Source organism: Doryrhamphus excisus, linkage group LG13, assembly GCF_037039965.1.
Source record: "Doryrhamphus excisus strain RoL-2023G ecotype Guam linkage group LG13, RoL_Dexc_Guam_v1.1, whole genome shotgun sequence".
NCBI classification, from domain to species: domain Eukaryota; kingdom Metazoa; phylum Chordata; class Actinopteri; order Syngnathiformes; family Syngnathidae; genus Doryrhamphus; species Doryrhamphus excisus.
The window spans coordinates 16,583,870-16,602,548 of NC_136369.1; the positions used below are offsets into that span (position 1 = coordinate 16,583,870).

General features: G+C 41.1%; 2 protein-coding genes across 2 annotated transcripts in view; one reads left to right on the forward strand and one right to left on the reverse strand.

Moving 5' to 3' along the window:
• Positions 1-14,613, forward strand: part of insyn1 (inhibitory synaptic factor 1) — an 81,644-nt gene extending 67,031 nt beyond the window's left edge. Inside the window, exon 2 of the mRNA XM_078795862.1 lies at positions 13,243-14,613. Within this exon, the coding sequence (XP_078651988.1) occupies positions 13,243-14,049 (807 nt within the window). The 3' untranslated portion in view covers positions 14,050-14,613. The remainder of the gene's footprint in view (positions 1-13,242) is intronic.
• Positions 1-15,872, reverse strand: part of LOC131139141 (lysyl oxidase homolog 1) — a 232,520-nt gene extending 216,648 nt beyond the window's left edge. Inside the window, exon 1 of the mRNA XM_078795859.1 lies at positions 15,853-15,872. The gene's annotated coding sequence lies outside the window, so the exon portion shown is untranslated. The remainder of the gene's footprint in view (positions 1-15,852) is intronic.
• Positions 15,873-18,679: the final 2,807 nt, after the last annotated feature.

Genomic DNA, 18,679 nt, shown 5'->3' on the forward strand with positions numbered 1-18,679 from the left:
ATTAATGAGAGCAAAGCACACCCTTGAGTGTAATATCGGGATTTTACAGCACTTACCGACCGCTCCAAAAAACGAAATAAACAAATTCATGTAATGGGTCAGCACACACACACACATACACACACATGTAGAGACACAAAAGAATGAATTAATACCAGCGGTGTTATCTGTTTCTCTTTGGCTGCATGGCAAACAATCAGTCACCCTCAGCAGACCTCCATGTAATGAAAGCAGCTTTACTACGCTGCTAAATCGCTCGACCTTTAGTGACGACCTGGAAAACACAGACGTTATCTAGTCTGTGTCGAGTCAGCTAACCAACCTGCACTAATGTCTCACATACTGTCGGGCTTTTCCCAGAACAGAATAAAAAGCATGTCGATACGGAAAACTGCTTCACCGGCTCAATCTGGTAGACTTTTGCTACCATGCTTTTCCGACTTCAAATGGGTTTTTAACGTAAAAATACTTGTTGTTTGCTTCTCACACTACTGATTTGTCATGGCTACATATTATCTATGAGTTATCAAATAGTTATTAGTATTAATAATGATTTTTTTTTCTTCTTTATTTCGAACATGAAAAACATCCAAAGCACAACAAACCAACCAAAATCAATACAAATAAAAATACCTATGTATATATAAACGTACACATGTTCGAAAGGGAGTGGGAAGAAGTCAAGACTTATCTAGCCCCAACCCCCCTAACCACCCAGATTCCAACCTCATCCCAACAAAACATATATCATTCCTTGTCTACACAGAATATAACTACAGCCTGATCTGCCTAGCACACAGCAACATTATTCTATGCCTGTTGACGGAAATATTGTTAGTTCCGATCAATGGGTCAAAAAAATCAATGCACCTACGAATATAAAAATACGGTAAAAATACGGCAAGATACTACATGTTATCGTCAATGTACATGCATGATCACAGCATGTATATAAAATTATAAAACATTTTTTAGAGGGCTTTGTAGTCAAAATAGGTTTGTCCCAATGACGTGCATTGTTAGCTAGCTCATATTAACTAAGATACAACTATTCAACGAATCGGCATCCCAATGAGAGCGTACATTGTAAGTTTTGTGTTTTGTGTGTGTTTCACTACAGCCTGATCTGCCTAGCGCACAGCAACATTATTCTATGCCTGTAGACGGAAGTAATGTTAGTTCCGAATAATGGGTCAAAAAAATCAATGCGCCTATGAATATAAAAATACTGTAAAAATACAGCAAGATACTACATGTTATCGTCAATGTACATACATGATCACAGCATGTATATAAAATTATAAAAAAAATTTTTAGAGGGCTTGGTAGTCAAAATAGGTTTGTCCCAATGACTTGCATTGTTAGCTAGCTCATATTAACTAAGATACAGCTATTCAACCAATCGGCATCCCAATGAGAGCGTACATTGTAAGTTTTGTGTTTTGTGTGTGTTTCACTACAACCTGATCTGCCTAGCGCACAGCAACATTATTCTATGCCTGTTGACGGAAGTAACGTTAGTTCCGAATAATGGGTCAAAAAAATCAATGCGCCTACGAATATAAAAATACTGTAAAAATACAGCAAGGTACTACATGTTATCGTCAATGTACATACATGATCACAGCATGTATATAAAATTATAAAACATTTTTTTAAAGGGCTTGGTAGTCAAAATAGGTTTGTCCCAATGACATGCATTGTTAGCTAGGTCATATTAACTAGTTTTCTGTCGTCATAATGCACAGAAAAGGGAAAGAAATATGTGTTCATGTTTCATATAAGGATTGTGAATTATAGGTAAAAATAAATCAAAAATGTGCAATTCCCCTTTAAGTTTAAATATTTTTTCCCCCACAGTGTTAAGGACTAGGATGAAAGATTGGATTTGGCAATTTTCTTTTCTTTTCCCAGTGCAGGTCCGCTCCGTTTACCCACATAATCACCCGTACATTTTATACCGTGACAAACCGCAATCACTTTAGACCTTGCTGGCTTTATTGGAAAACATCCTGTTGTTAAAGGAGGCTGCGCTCGCACAATAAAAAAAAAAAAAAAAAAAAAAAGTCAGTGTGGACTGGCGGGTTCACCTTTTCCCTCCTGGCATGTGACCTTACAATACTCTGGTCTAATCTCAGGGCTATTTCAGCTTGACTGAGGAGCTCCGTAGCGTGACATTATCAAGTTTTTTTTACTATTTCCTGGTCACTCAGTGAAGGATTTGAGCCTCTATTCTTCTATTTAAACACATGGGATGTGGTGAAGGGATGGGATTAAATAAGCTCTGCTTCTTCCTTCTCCTTTTTCGGACAATTATTAAAGTGGTTAAACATTTTTGAAACAATAAAACCTCTCCGGAAAAACGGTGTTAACCTTCTAAACTTGCCGAGCCGCCAATACGGTGGCTTTAATGACTCAAGAAGGCCACCATTTCCTAAAGCTCCCGGAAGGGATAAACGAGGCCCATTAAGTGGTGAAATTCCTAATGATGCTTCTGATTAGTGACTTGTCCTCACAGGCATCACAGCTCCGTTTAACACTATGAGGCCCGACATGAAAACGGCATCAGACGTGCGCCTAATGAAGTTTAGGGCTTATAAAGCCTTCCATGACAGGATAATTAGAGCAAAAGCTTGCAGTCAACACTTCAAAAGAACACCTCAGCAGCCACCCCATCCACCCACCCCCGCTCATCTGCATGGGACCAATCAAGATGACCTGACCTAAATCAGAGCCAAGACTTAATAGCTGACGTCTGGCACCTTCACAGGGACTGGATGTCGCCAGTGTTTTATGTTTTTGTTTTTTTTGTTTGTTTTTTTTTCGGGGGGGGGGGGGGGGGCTCTAGCATTTTTAAACCATCTCCCTCAAACTTTCACAGACTTTTCAATGAAAACAACAACCTATTTATTTGAAAGGTAACCACTCCGAGAGTGTCAACATAGCGGAACTTTAAAGGGGAAGTCAGTTTTATGATGCTGGTTGACTTCCAAGTTGTTCTAATTTCAAACTGTTGCCATCATAAAAAATGTCCAGCAACGTTTAAACTGCTTTTAATAGCTTTTAAACCAATAGGACTTAAGCTCTTTGTGTAGAGCGACACTGACATCTTATGGCACTAGCAGTGCTTTAACTGTTATACCCTCTCTGTACAAAATAAAGACAGTATGCTGGTATGCACATTCATACCTATGGACAATTTTTTAGCATGTTTTTGGAATGTGGGAGGAAACTGGAATACCCGGAAAAAAAACATGCATGCACGGGGAGAACATGCAAACTCCACACAGAGATAGCCGAGGGTGGAATTGAACTCGGGTCTCCTAGCTGTGAGGCCTGCGCGCAAACCACTCGACCGTCGTGCAGCCCCTTATTAATATATTAATGTTATTTAATATTAAATTGTTTTCAGATTCTGAAAAAGACAGGCCATGTTATTCATTGCTGTCTTCTATTTGGATATTTATTCTGTGCATCCCAATTCCAATATTCCGGTGATCCCTACTTTAGAATTGTCTTTTGAAGTGGGAATTAAAATATAATTAGTCTGTTACCAAGAATTAATTAAAGGTTCAGTTAAACAGTTTGTAGTCTACACTAAATCTTATACGTGATTATGACACAAATCCTTTTCATTTGTGGTTGTCTTTTCCCCGGAAAACAAACACTGAGGACATTTTGTAGTTCCTGTGAGCAATACGAATCCCGGGACATCAGCTTATTCCTCGCGGTCGGTCCAAACGCTCCCAAAATGCAGTTGGAAGAGAAGGTGTTAAAGAAAGTGGGCTATGTGTTTATGGCAACAAGTCAACTATGATAAATGAGCTTGCAGGAGGTGACGAGATAAATCATGACGGATGGTGCTTCCCGATCTCCTGACTGTGTGGCCAACATGCTAACCACTTGACCGCCGTGCAGCCCTCTTTGCACATGTTGATGATGATTTACATGATAGGAAATGATTTGAGAATGAACTACAGTAAAGTCTCGTTATATCGATATAACCGGACTATCCATATATCCGATCCTGCGCCGAACTGCATTAAAAGTGGGCAATAATGCGCTCGACATTGTTCTATAGTATAGAACAATGTCTTTATAATTATATCATAAAAGACTAGAAATTTGCCGGGAAATGAAAATAGTATCGTAATAAGTAGTAATTCGTTATAACCGATATCGATATAACGAGACTTTACTGTATTTGCAAACAGTATGTGTTCCAAGTGCACGTGATGCTGTTTTGACGGTAAGCCGAATCCGGTGCAGGTGCAGGACCGCGTCATGTGACACCACCAGGAGGAAATAATAACACTTAAGAAGTGTTTGAATGGCCCCGGCGAACACATTCCCCAGGAACAAAACAAAAGCCGACGCTAGACCCCGGATGCTTTATAATTAACAAGCGAGCGGCTGCAGAAGAATCCTCTCGGCCCGACTCTGAAACTGAGTGGTGGAGGAGGAGAACAGATGGTCCGATGCCACACGTAATGAAGCGATCCGCTGGAAGTTCACTCATATATACGCCATTTCAGACCAATCCATGAGGGCGTTACGTTTCATTTATTCCGGCAACTCACATCTGATTTATTTACATATGTAATGCTCGTTGAGTGCGTGTAATTGGCCGATAAATACCGATATATTCAAGACTAAGTCCTAACTTGGGACATATTGAGGATCATCTGCATGTGAATATTGTTTATGTTTATTATTACATGACTATGGTTATAGTCACACACATGCACAGCAGCCTTTGCTAATGCTAAGCACCGGCGGTGTCATTTCTAGCCAGGTGCAAACAGTCCCTTTAATGAAAAGACATTAAAGTGCCATTTCAATTTGAGGTAGTGCAAAATAACACACTTAACCACCACGCAAAAGTTTCATGATCAGTTCAGTAACAATATGTTTTTATCCACACATCCTTTTTCTATGCCACTTGCGTCACAGGGGTAAGCTGGAGCCTATCCCAGCTGAGTTCGGGAGAAGAAGAGGTGGGGTACACCTTGACACAAATGCCGAAATTCCAAAACTGATTTGGACAAGAGAATACTATTTGTTTTTTTTTACAGCAGTGCTTCTCAACCAGTGGGGTGTGTACCCCACTGGAGGGTAGGTTGGGTGGGGTACTATCAGTAGCCACGTTTACATGAGTTTTTATCTTTCCGAATGACCTTTCCGAAAACAATGGTATACATGGAAAAGGAATATTCCAATCTCTTGTCTACATGCGCCGCTATAATCAACCAGAATAGTCAATGGGGCATGCCCAGTAAAACGTAAGCATCAACATCACGTGATACCGACTTCATCGAGTTTTTCTTTCACTTGTTGGAATAACTCCATATTGCCAGTTTTCCGTTGGTCCAGTCTTGAAATTTAGTTTGGAACAAAAAAAAAAAACGTTCCGTTTTTGGCAGTCCAGTGCCGATTGCTCGCCTCCATTTTTAAAACTGAAGAACGTCTTGATCTGCGTGTTACGTCATATCTGAGCATGCGCTGAAAGAACGCACCCGGGATAAATTTAAACAGGAAAAGATCAAATTCAATATTCCTATTATTTTAACTAAACTCGGGACATGTTTTATATAGATATATATTTTCTTTTTTAATAAAACTGGACTTGTGAATGGCGTATAGAAGGGTTTAGATTCTGTTCCACAGATGGCGCTAATGCACACGAAAGATGCTTGCCAACCGCCAATAAACAACAGAAGAAGAAAAACACAGGATACCTCAATCCGATTGAGGAAAGGAATATTCCACCCCTGTGAATCCGATTATATATTCATTCGGATTGGCATTTTTCTTTCGGAATGAGGTGTATACAAAGGTTACATTCTTTTTGTTTGAGCAAATAAACCGAATGCAATTGGAATATTTGGGTCCATGTATACGTGGCTAGTTTCTCAATAGTATTTCAAATCTGTGCATTATGAAAAAAAATTTCACAACAAGAATAAGATGGCTAGTTTGGGTACCGTTAATGTTGACATAGCCGTAAACGTGCTCGGTCCCACACTGTGGTCAATCTGTGTTTTCCCCAGCATGGCTTCACAGCTTTGCAACATGACTGGCACAGCTCAGCCCACAACAAATCTGGCCTAGCAGCAAAAAAAAAAAAAAGTGCCACAAATGGAAAAAAGCTAAAAGAACTAAATCCTTCTATAATGTTCTCCAGCACTTTTCCAAATGATACGAACAGAGGGCTGCTCGGGTGTGAGTAGGTTCCCACTCGTGATAAATAAATCATGATACCAGGTGGAGCTGAATATTAGAGAGAAGAACTCTTGTAATGATGGACCACATGGAATCCATTTCCCAAAACGCCACTCTACACGCTCTGTGAAGAGTTTTTACATTACTGACCGTCAATGTCTTGCGTCCAAGTGTCCCGTCGCCCGCCGTCTGTGAAGCCTTTGGTGTGTCAGAGATGAGGCTCTGAGTGGCCTCTTTTATTCTGACCCTCAATTACACAGCCCAATCATCTCTGACAGGTGTCGAGGTAGAGTAATAAACCCTTGGCTGATGCCTGTCGAGGCCGCCTCTCCATTAAAGCGCCTCCGAGAGCGGCGAAATGACCCGACAGTGTGTTGATCAGGTGCTGTGACCACGGTTGACTCTTGGCTGCTGAAGGTAAAAAAAATGGACCACATGTGCTTAAAGGTGTAACGGGACATGGACCGTATGCCTGATCCGATTTTTGCAATATGGTGGAAAGGGGTTCAGTGATCCCTCGCTACGACACGTTGGGAATTTCACAGCTTCACAATTACTTAAAATATCTATTGTTGGGGCTGCACGGTGGTTGAGTGGTTAGCGCACAGGCCTTACAGCTAGAAGACCCGAGTTCGATGTTCTACCCGTGCATGCGTGGGTTTTCTCCGGGTACTCCGGTTTCCTCCCACATTCCAAAAACATGCTAGGTTAATTGGCGACTCCAAATTGTCCATAGGTATGAATGTGAGTGTGAATGGTTGTTTGTCTATATGTGCCCTGTGATTGGCTGGCGACCAGTCCAGGGTCTACCCCGCCTCTGGGATAGGCTCCAGCACCCCCTGCGACCCTCATTAGGACAAGCGGTAGAAAATGAATGAACAAATAAATGAATGTTGTTTTGTTGGGGCTGCACGGCGGACGAGTGGTTAGCACACAGGCCTCACAGCTAGGAGACCAGAATACGATTCCACCCTTGGTCATCTCTGTGTGGAGTTTGCATGTTCTCCCCGTGCGTGCGTGGGTTTTCTCCGGGTACTCCGGTTTCCTCCCACATTCCAAAAACATGCTAGGTCCAAATTGTCCATAGGTATGAATGTGAGTGTGAATGGTTGTTTGTCTATATGTGCCCTGTGATTGGCTGGCCACCAGTCCAGGGTGTACCCCGCCTCTCGAGGTAGAAAATGAATGAATGTTGTTTTGTTCTAGAATACAGCCTATTAGTAGGCCAAACATCTATATATATTTACGCAAATAGTACATATTTTGATTGACGTGTGTCCATGTTTCATATAAGGATTGTAGATAATGGGCAGACCCCCCCAAAGTGCAGTTTTCCTTTAAATGATAAAACTGAGGTATGTACTGAACCATGATTATGGCATCCCATTACACCCCTACAAGGCATACACACACAAAAAAAGGAACTCTTGCATGTTTACTGCTTGGATTTTAATGACAAATCCCGCATATAGAATAGTGAGTATTGTCGTCATTAAAGTTAAAAAAAAAGTCATAAAAAGATGATTGACTGCCATTCTTTTACTATATTGCTTAACTGTGTTGCAAATGAAGTCTCTTCAGTCACCAGGAAATGCTGCCAATGCTTCATAAACTTTATCGAGTGATGGCTTCATAAAGTCCACAGGGAATAGACACCCCCTTTCTTCCAGCCTCCAGCTGCACACCGAGAATTTAACATTGGGAGTAAACAAAACAAATGACGATTCAAGTCGACACTGCGGTAGGGGACATTTTCACCATGAGGCACCCTTCACTCCGCATGGGATAGACGGCTGGAGGCACAGACATTCACAATATTCGGGATTTCAGAGAAAAAACAAAGCGTTGATTGGACAGCTGTGTCACAATTCCGACTATTCCGGCAAAATCCATGCTAATATTTGTAAGGTCTGACATCATCGTTAATGCAAACGTAATCGGTAATCCCTTTGAGTTCCACCGATGTCTACAAGCTTGTAGTTGCTTCTAGAGCGATATTGGCGCTAATGTCAACAAACCTGAAGTCCTTTAGCCTTGTTCTGATAAAACCACTGCTATGGCAACATCAATACTAATTTCTTTGGGGACTACCATTGTTGTTTACAAGCTCGCAATAGCTTCTCTGTTTGGTTCAGTACTGGAAAAACTGCTGCTATGGCGACATCGACAATATTTTCTTTGTAGTCCAAACAGATGAGAGTATCATCTTTTTTTTTGGTATATACCAGGGGTGGGCAAACTTTTTGACTCGCGGGCCGCATTGATATGACAAAATTTACGGGGGGGGGGGGGGGGGGGGCAGCCTATATATTTTACACGTAACAGTCCACCTGGTATTATTGTATCTGTAAAATTGTCATGCAATCCGCTATTATTATTTATTATTTTATATTTATATTTAAATATTTTAAAAATAATAAAATATTATAATAATTACAATAAAATTAACATAATTATTATTATATTATTATTGTGTAAAATATGCAAATATAACAATAATATTATATATAATTAATATAATAATTAGCATGAATATAATAATTATAATAATTATAATAGTTCTAATAATAATTATAATAATCTAATAATAATAATCTAATAATAATTATAATAATCTAATAATAATAATCTAATAATAATCTAATAATAATGTAATAATAATCTAATAATTATTATTATTATTATTATGTGCTTGTGTCCCTTTTTTCAGGAGCACTTTGTAAACAACAGACCATGTCAAAAAACGAAATTGATAAAACCATCAAAAGGTTGGCTCAGGCCATGATGCCAGGTTGTATGTTGAGTTTAAATGAAATACTTTGGAAAGATTGGGCGGGCCGTATTCAAACACTTGGCGGGCCGGATGTGGCCCCCGGGCCGTAGTTTGCCCACCCCTGGTATATACCATGTCTATATAGCCCGAGAACGCAATATTCTGTGTGCCTTGAAAAATCAGTCAAAATCATGTAAAAAATCATGTCATAGTTAACGTGTTATGTACTCCCACGTAGTATCAGCATTCAGGAATAAGTATGAGGTGAAAGAAAAAGGGGTAAAATACATCCAAATACATCACATACAGCCCTCTTTGCATCGGTGCGTTCAATGACCGTCAAAAAAGTAGGACAAATCGCAAATCACATTAAACATTCAAAACTGTGGAAATAGTTAGATTATTGTAATAAAATAATATTTACTGTAATATAATCATTAATTTCTATGTATTTAAATGTGTTATAAAACAGAAATGAAATGACATTAGGTTTGCAATTCGGATGAAATGTTTTATGACTATTTCTCTTTTAGGTCTTTCCATTCGTACATTTCATGAAGGAAAAGTGCATTGAGGCAATTCTTTAATAATAATCTTCTCTGAATGTTCCTAAATGGGCTTTTTACTCACAAACATTTAGAATTTAAAACCAGTATCGTAAATAAACAAATCTTATTTTGAGCAAAAATATGTTACTGTGAGACGTCTCACTTGCTCATATTTTGTATTTGCTGAACATTTGTAGGCGAGTTTAAGAGCTAATATGCTAATAATAAAACAAAACAGTCATACAAATATGCTTGCTGACTGTATTGTATATTTTTTTTAATAATGGCCCAATGTTCTCAAATTGATATCCCTTTACATAAAATTTGATGTAATTATCGTATAATTTGGAGTCGCCAATTAACCTAGCATGTTTTTGGAATGTGGGAGGAAACCGGAGTACCCGGAGAAAACCCACACATGCACGGCGAGAACATGCAAACTCCACACAGAGATGGCCGAGGGAGGAATTGAACCCTGTTCTCCAAGTTGTGAGGTGTTTGCACTAACCACTTGACCGCCGTGCAGCATACCAACTTAATATTGAATATTTTGTTATGACTCTGATGCAGCCATTTTATAGGATTCCTGTGAAAAAGGTTCCATATTTTACATAGCTGACATAGCTATCTCCATCTTGCCTAGTGGAAACCCAATGCATGTTGACTTTACCAGAAGAGCTCTCCTTTGTTCACCTGCTAAGCTTATGAAGTAAAAGCATTTCATTTATTACTACCTGAGAGTTAACCTGTGCCTTTGTCATCATTGGATGTTTGATGACTTTAGAGGTCTTAAAGCTGGATTTGCACTGGTCCGCCGCATGCACACAACAAGCTTCTCCATACTTGACATTTCAGCGCCTTCAATCAGCGTTTGGCGAGCTTGACAACAATCCATCGGCAAATGAAAACACTCCGCGTTGATGTGGTCGTAAATTATGCATTCAGTAATTAAATCAAGTGTTATTGTTTGTTTTTTTACTGCAACAAAGTTTAGTGAAATCTGTTCACTTCATAATTTGAGCAGAGTTGCTGAAAAAAAACATTGCCTTGTTTGAGGCCCATAAAAACAGGCCCATATTTATTCATTCATTTTCTATGCTTATCCTCACAAAGGTCGCGGGCGTGCTGGAGCCTATCCCAGCTGTCTTCGGGCAAAAGGCGGGGTACACCCTGGACTGGTCGCCAGCCAATCACAGGGCACATATAGACAAACAACCATTCACACTCACATTCATACCTATGGACAATTTGGAGTCGCCAATTAACCTAGCATGTTTTTGGAATGTGGGAGTACCCGGAGAAAACCCACGCATGCACGGGGAGAACATCCTCCACACAGAGATGGCCAAGGGTGGAATCGAACTCGAACAGGCCCATATTTGTGGCATAAAACCAGACAGGTTCCAATGAGTTTTACTTTGAAATCACCCTTGTGGTATTCCCATTAACTTCCTGTCTGGCTCATTCCAACTGCAGCCTTCTGTGATGACGAGCATCCATTGAGTAGATAAAGTAAACAGCTGGGCGTGGTTTGGATGTGGAGACACAAGCGTCAACAACGGTTGTCCCCACCCTGATCCGTGATTTTTGATACCATTACTGTACAAAATCAATACAATTACAAACTTGCAAACAAGATATTTGTTTTGATGTTCCCATGGAAGCATTTTCATCAGAACTGGATGATATTGACAAGCGCCGTTAGCACCTTGGCAGCAGTTCTGAATCTGAATTGGAAAAACAAGATACTGTAAGTCGCTGCATGCTTGTAAACAACAATGGCGGTCCTTGAAGAGATTAGCAAGGATGTAGCAGTTTTATCGGGGCTGGACAACATCAAGATGTGACAACAAGTTTTGTAAACGACAATAGTGGACCTTGAAGACATCAGTGTTGCTATTGCACTAGCAGCAGTTTTGTCAGAACAGCATTCGATCTGGAGACTACAAGCTTGATAACACTGATACAGTACAAAGCCGTTTGTAGGCATGTTGCCTTAGCAGCACTTTTACCAGGATAGGACAACATAAAGACAAAATTACAAGTTTACGGTATAAACAAAAATGGTGGTTCCAGAAAAGATGTCAAAACAGAAGTTTTATCAGAACTGGACCGTAAGCGTAACCACCAGTTTTAAAACAATAATGCTGGTCATTGATGAGATTAGCACTGATGTCATGGTTTTAGCAGAACTGGCAAAATCAAAGAGCGCTGTCAATCGATTAAAATGTTTGATTGTGATTGATCACATTTCCGGTCATAGTTAACTCACAATTAATCACATTTAATCACAGACGGAAATAGGTTTTTTTTTTTATCTATAATAAGTGGGTACCTCACAGCTAGGAGACCAGGGTTCAAATTGTCCATAGGTATGAATGTGAGTGTGAATGGTTGTTTGTCTACATGTGCCCTGTGATTGGCTGGCCACCAGTCTTAGCCTGAAGACAGCTGGGATAGGCTCCAGCACCCCCGACCCTCGTGAGGAAAAGCGGTAGAAAATGAATGAATGAATGAATCCTATAACAACTGCATACCATACATTCATTCATTTTCAGGGTCGGGGGTGCTGGAGCCTATCCCAGCTGTCTTCAGGCGAAGACTGGTGGCCAGCCAATCACAGGGCACATATAGACAAAAAAAAGTGACTTTCTTGACCTGTGATTGGCTGGCGACTAGTCCAGGGTGTACCCCGCCTTTCGTCCGAAGACAGCTGGGATAGGCTCCAGCATCCCCGCGACCCTTGTGAGGAAAAGTGGTAGAAAATGAATGAATGAATGGTATGCAGTCATTATAGGATGGATTCATTCATTCATTTTCAACCGCTTTTCCTCACGAGGGTTGGGGGTGCTGGAGCCTATCCCAGCTGTCTTCAAGCGAAGACTTGTGGCCAGCCAATCACAGGGCACATATAGACAAAAAAAAGTGACTTTCTTGCCCTGTGATTGGCTGGCGACCAGTCCAGGGTGTACTCTGCTTTTCATCTGAAGACAGCTGGGATAGGCTCCAGCACCCCCGACCCTCGTGCGGAAAAGCGGTAGAAAATGAATGAATGGTATGCAGTCATTATAGGATTCATTCATTCATTTTCTACCGCTTATGCTCACAAGGGTCGAGGGGGTGCTGGAGCCTATCCCAGCTGTCTTCGAGCGAAAGGCGGGGTACACTCTGGACTGGTCGCCAGCCAATCACAGGGCAAAAAAGTCACTTTTTTAAACCTATATCACAAAACTGAGATGTAGTTTTTTTTCTTGAAATCTACACTTTTTGATCAAAATGTTAACAGCAGTGGTCATCATTAATAACTGATGGAAGGACGGATCATATCGATCTGGGTCGGGCCGTCGTGCATGAGCAATCATGCCAGACAGGGTGAAGCGTGGTACAAATTGGCCGTTGCAGGGATTTTCTTGTTTTTATTTTTATTTTTTATTTTTTGCAGGGATTTTCAAAGTGTGGCACCGTGAGCAGAGAACATAAAACAGTTGGAGGCTCCCAGAAAAATGATTTTCTGGAGCATATTTGTACAGTTTTTTGCTCACCACAGATTCTTAATAATGTCTAATAATAATAAAATAATAATCTCTCATTGCAGGAAGTAGTTTAGCCTTTAAACATTACTTGAGTTAGCTTAGCATGTTCTTTGAAACCACCTGGAAATACGTTCTTCATTTGACGCCTATCCTGTTTCTCTCGCAGGTGGTGGGTCAGATCGACAAACTGACGTCGGACTTTGACTTCGACCTGGAGCAAGATGATTGGACGGTGGCGACAGCCAGCAGCACGTCCAGCAGCGAGCGTGGCCTCGGGGAAGCATTCCGCCTGGACTTCCTCAACGCTGACGTGCTGTCCGACAGCTGGGAGTTCTGCAGCTACCTTGAGGCCGCCGGCGCTTGCGCCCGCGTGTCCGTGGAACCGGCTATGGGCTACCCCAGGCCGCAGCCAGGTCGTGGGACCATACCCACCCAGACCCCGACCCCGCCTCCCAGCGCCACCGCCTCCGTTTACTCCCAAATGAACGGCGGGCTCCCGATCCCGAATGGACCTCGCATTATCACTCCAGATTCATCCAGCGAGGAAGCGAGCAGCTCCACACACTCCCACAAGACGAGGGAGAGGGTCCGCTTCAGCGATAAAATTCTCTACCACGCCTTGTGTTGCGATGACGACGACGACGACGATGAAGAGCAAGAAGACCTAAGAGACGACAAAAGCGGCTGCGCCACGCCCGACAGCGATGGCGAGCAGAGCCTCCTAGCTGAGCCGATCGCCCCTAAACGTTCTTCCTCCGAGCACTCGCTACTCCATAACTGCCTTGACCCTTCTTACGTCCCCCCATCGGCGAGAAGCATGATGGGAGCGCACACGTTACCCAGGAAAGGCCTCCTGAACCCCGGCTGCCGCAAAAAACTGCTCCGAAACAGCAGCACGCAAACTGTGTCGGATAAGAGCACCCAAACTGTACTGCCCTATATTCCAAACAAACAGAAAGCAAAGGAGCACTGAGCCAGCCCTCCATTTATCATACGTCTCACCACCAAGGACTGTGCATTATTTAATATTAAATACATAGCTAATAGATTAATACACAAATAAATCAATTACTAAATAAATAAATGATATATGGGAAAAAATGACTTGCCTTTGTAAACTCATTCCAAGAGTGATTTTGGTTTGGATTCCTGACGTCTAAAGCAATCGTTTGGACTTTTTAGGTGTTAAAAGCGCTGCTTTTTCCTCGTTATGCAGCATGGGAAACATGAAACAAAAGAGCGTGTTGTTTTTTAATGTGCCTTTAAAAAGCTTCATGTACACTTTTTTTTTTTTTTTTCCCATACACCCACATCCACACGTTTTCCACATCAAACAAGTCCCACAACAACAAACAGCATTTTATTGTAGCGTGGAAAAACTCAAATGTCACATTTTTCTATGTTTCAAATAATGTTTTCCCATGGGGGGGAAAAAATGTAAAGAGAATTAATCTGTCGCCGACTTTCAACCTTTGTTGCTTTGTGTTTTAAGCAACACTTTGACTTTTTTTAAATGTCATACAAACAAAGATAAGTTAAAGTTAAAAAACTGCTCACCCTTTAAAGACACCTTTCGGGACCAAGATGGGTTGCCGAGGGACGCTGCTCCCCTACTTGCATTCTATAATGGCTACCAGACTTAAGAAATAATTCTGGTAATAATTAGATTCAATATTGAATAAATTGAAGTGGTTAGCGCGCAGGCCTCACAGCTAGGAGACCCGAGTTCAATTCCACCTCCGGCCAGCTCTAAGTGGAGTTTGCATGTTCTCCCTGTGCATGTGTGGGTTTTCAACGGGTACTCCGGTTTCCTCCCACATTCCAAAAACATGCTAGGTTAATTGGCCACTCCAAATTGTCCATAGGTATGAATGTGAGTGTGAATGGTTGTTTGTCTATATGTGCCCTGTGATTGGCTGGCGACCAGTCCAGGGTGTACCCCGCCTCTCCCTCGAAGACAGCTGGGATAGGCTCCAGCACCACCACGACCCTCGTGAGGAAAAAGCGGTAGAAAATGAATAAATGAATGAAGGATTTATTTAACACAGAGGGCTGCACGATGGACAAGTGGTTAGCGCGCAGACCTCACAGCTAGGAGACCAGGGTTCAATTCCACCCTCGGCCATCTCTGTGTGGAGTTTGCATGTTCTCCCCGTGCATGCGTGGGTTTTCTCCGGGTACTCCGGTTTCCTCCCACATTCCAAAATCCGACTCCAAATTGTCCATAGGTATGAATGTGAGTGTGAATGGTTGTTTGTCTACTATATGTGCCCTGTGATTGGCTGGCGACCAATCCAGGGTGTACCCCGCCTCTTGCCCGAAGACAGCTGGGATAGGCTCCAGCACCCCTGCGTCTCTCGGTAGAAAATAAATGAAAACTACTAAATTATTTAAATACTGTACCACTCCTTCTTCGGGCAGGAGCCAATCACGAGCAAGCATGTCAACCCATTTGAAATCGCAATAGGTCGACAACTCTTTTCTTATACAGCAACTATTTGCATTACTATGAATCAGTTTGTTAATGTTTAGATAATTAGATTCAGCCCTATGTTGCAGTAAATTCAACTTCCTGTTCTATGGTTATAACCACACATTGTCATATCCAGTGTAATAAGAAGTTAACTGCAAAAGAGTACAAAATATACCAAAAATGGAACATTCACTTTCATTTTGGTGACAGGCGCAGGCACTGTAAACTAAATGTACACTTTGCAGTATACATTTAGTTACTCTTGTTCTAGCAACTCAATAAAACTAAAGTAAAATGACTCACCCTTTGAAGACACCTGATAATGAAGGGGTATCTTAAGGGTGCTTGCTTGCAGAGCAATACCTCTTCTTTTGTTGTAGGCTCTTCCATTTCCTGTTTTATGGTTATCATCACACCATCTAACCAGTGTAAAAAAAATTACGTTAATGTTAATTACTGTATAGTAAAACTTTATTAAGTTTACTCACCTTAAACATTGTTGACATTTGTCTTCCTCTTTTATTCCTTTTACGGTCAACTTAGCCGTCGTTCTATGGTTATCATCACAGTTTTTCCTCCTTGTCCTAAAAAGTACGCCTTTGTGGTGGCATCCTACAAAAAAAAGCACAAGCTTTTGTGGAGTCAATCATTCAGATTCTCAGTGAACCGATGCCTCACATTGTTTTCTTTTGCAGAAAAAAAATGTAGAGAAGAAAGAAGTCTTTTAACAAAATGTGACATTTCCTGTTCCTTTTTTCCTGCGGTGCCATTAAGCTTGCTGTCGCTGAGCTGGTAAAAAAAAAAAAAAAAAAAAAAGAAAACCTGCTGTTAAGGATTTTTCTGTCCATTGAGTGGCCCAGTGGGGAATATGAGTCAGTAGAACAGTGTTTATTCAGAGGACTAATGCCAATAGCCATTCCTGATCGATATGTTCCAAGGAGGGTACGGCCAGAGCGCTCTCCACTGAGCATGTACGCCACTCTCCTGGGAAGTGGGAACAAAAAACTCACAGTCAGACCTATCTGCTCACACTGAAAGAAAGTACTGTGGCCCTACATGACTGACATTTGCACAAAGATGTTTTTTTTTTTTTTTTTAGCAATAATCCACCTTGGGGGATCGGCTTTGTACTACTTCTTCTATCCCGACAACACGCTCATTTCCTGTTGAGTTTGAAAAGTACAAGTTTGAGAGAAAAAAACTCGCCGACACCTAGGAAGATGACCTTTTTATAGTAGCCTTGAGAGTAACCGCAAGTGAGTGGTAGGCTGTTCTATGGTTATAACCGCACATTGTCATATCCAGTGTAATATGAAGTTAACTGCAAAACAGTACAAAATATACCAAAAATGGAACATTCACCTTTCATTTTGGTCACAGGCGCAGACACTGTACACTTAATGTACACTTTGCAGTATACATTTAGTTACTCTTGTTATAGCAACTCAATAAAACTAAAGTAAAATGACTCACCCCTAATAATGAAGGGGTATCTTAAGGGTGCTTGCTTGCAGAGCAATACCTTTTCTGTTGTTGTAGGCTCTTCCATTTCCTGTTCTATGGTTATCATCACACCATCTAACCAGTGTAAAAAAAAATTAAAAAAACGTTAATTGCTGTACAGTAAAACTTTATTCAGTTTACTCACCTTTAACATTGTTGACATTTGTCTTCCTCTTTTATTCCTTTTTACGGTCAACATAGCCGTCGTTCTATGGTTATCATCACAGTTTTCCTCCTTGTTCTAACAAGTACGCCTTTGTGGTGGCATCCTACAAAAAAAAAAGCACAAGCTTTTGTGGAGTCAATCATTCAGATTCACATTGTTTTCTTTTGCATTAAAATATAATGCAGACCTACCAACATGTACACATTTTTAGTACTCAACCTGCAATTTGACTCTTGCATACGCTTGTATGCTCTCCATTTTGTTGCATTTCCCTAGTTTCAGTTTCAAGGTCAGTCTGTACAGCGCAGATGAATATGAATAAATATGATCCGTTTCTCTAGTTCTGATATACAGTAGTTGACGTGAGAACAATGGCACGCTCTCATTGGTAATATTTAATTTTAAAAATCCAGCAAACGTATAAATCAATGTTCGTTAACGTGCGGTTGATGAGGTCAAAATGTGGCATTTAGGTTAGGGTATCAATAAAAATCAAATCCAGCGTTGCGGCAGGAGACAGTTGTTCAATAGCCATTAGCGGGCCGCTGTTATTTGCAAAAGTGAAACCATGGCGCTGCTATAGCGTGCGGATTTCTTGTGTATTATTATTGTAATTTGTGTCAAATCAACAATGTTGATTGCCATGACAATATTTGCTAATCAGCATCAAAAGTTGAAACTGGGTTTCTTTTCAGCACCAACCACGGCAGCACCTTTTATTATTAGAATCATTTATTTATTGTTTTGTTTTGTGTTTTTTTTTTCAGTTCATCCCAACCTGTGTGGAAAACGGAGGCATTGGACTGAAAGCAATACCCCCCCCCCTACCCCCCGCCCCCCCCCCCCGCCCCCGCAACAGCGGCTGCCATTTCCCAGCTAGATTGTGGACCAAAGAGGTCATCACAGTCATTAGCATAAATAAACAATGGCGGGGCTGCCACCACATAGGCGAAGCATCAATTACGTCAAAAACAAACTAAAACCCTCATTGTGATGCCCAAACAACCTCCAGACACCACTGTTCCACAGCACTGTGTTTTTTTTTCTTTTTTTTTTCCGCCTTCCTCCCTGCTAGAAGATTTTAAAAGTCATCTGCGCTATGAATCACAAATATAGCAGTCACATTTTGAAACATTTGGGAGAAGCGGTGCCTCTTTTGCCAAATGGCTCATTATTCATGTCCTTTAGGGTGAAGCTGCTCTGTCCTCGCTTCTCATTTTGTGCAGTGGAGCTGCCATCAAGCAAGAAATAACGCACATGCTACATGCTTGTGCAAAATACTGGATGTTGTGCAGGTATGCACTCTGAGGGTATCGCATTACGACAACCTTCATTTGGTTCCGAGCTGGGCCTTCAGTGGACACTTAAGCAACTGAGCCCACATCATAATAACACAACTATAACATCACAATTACATAAACCATCAATAATATACAAAACGCAATATAATAATGTGTAACA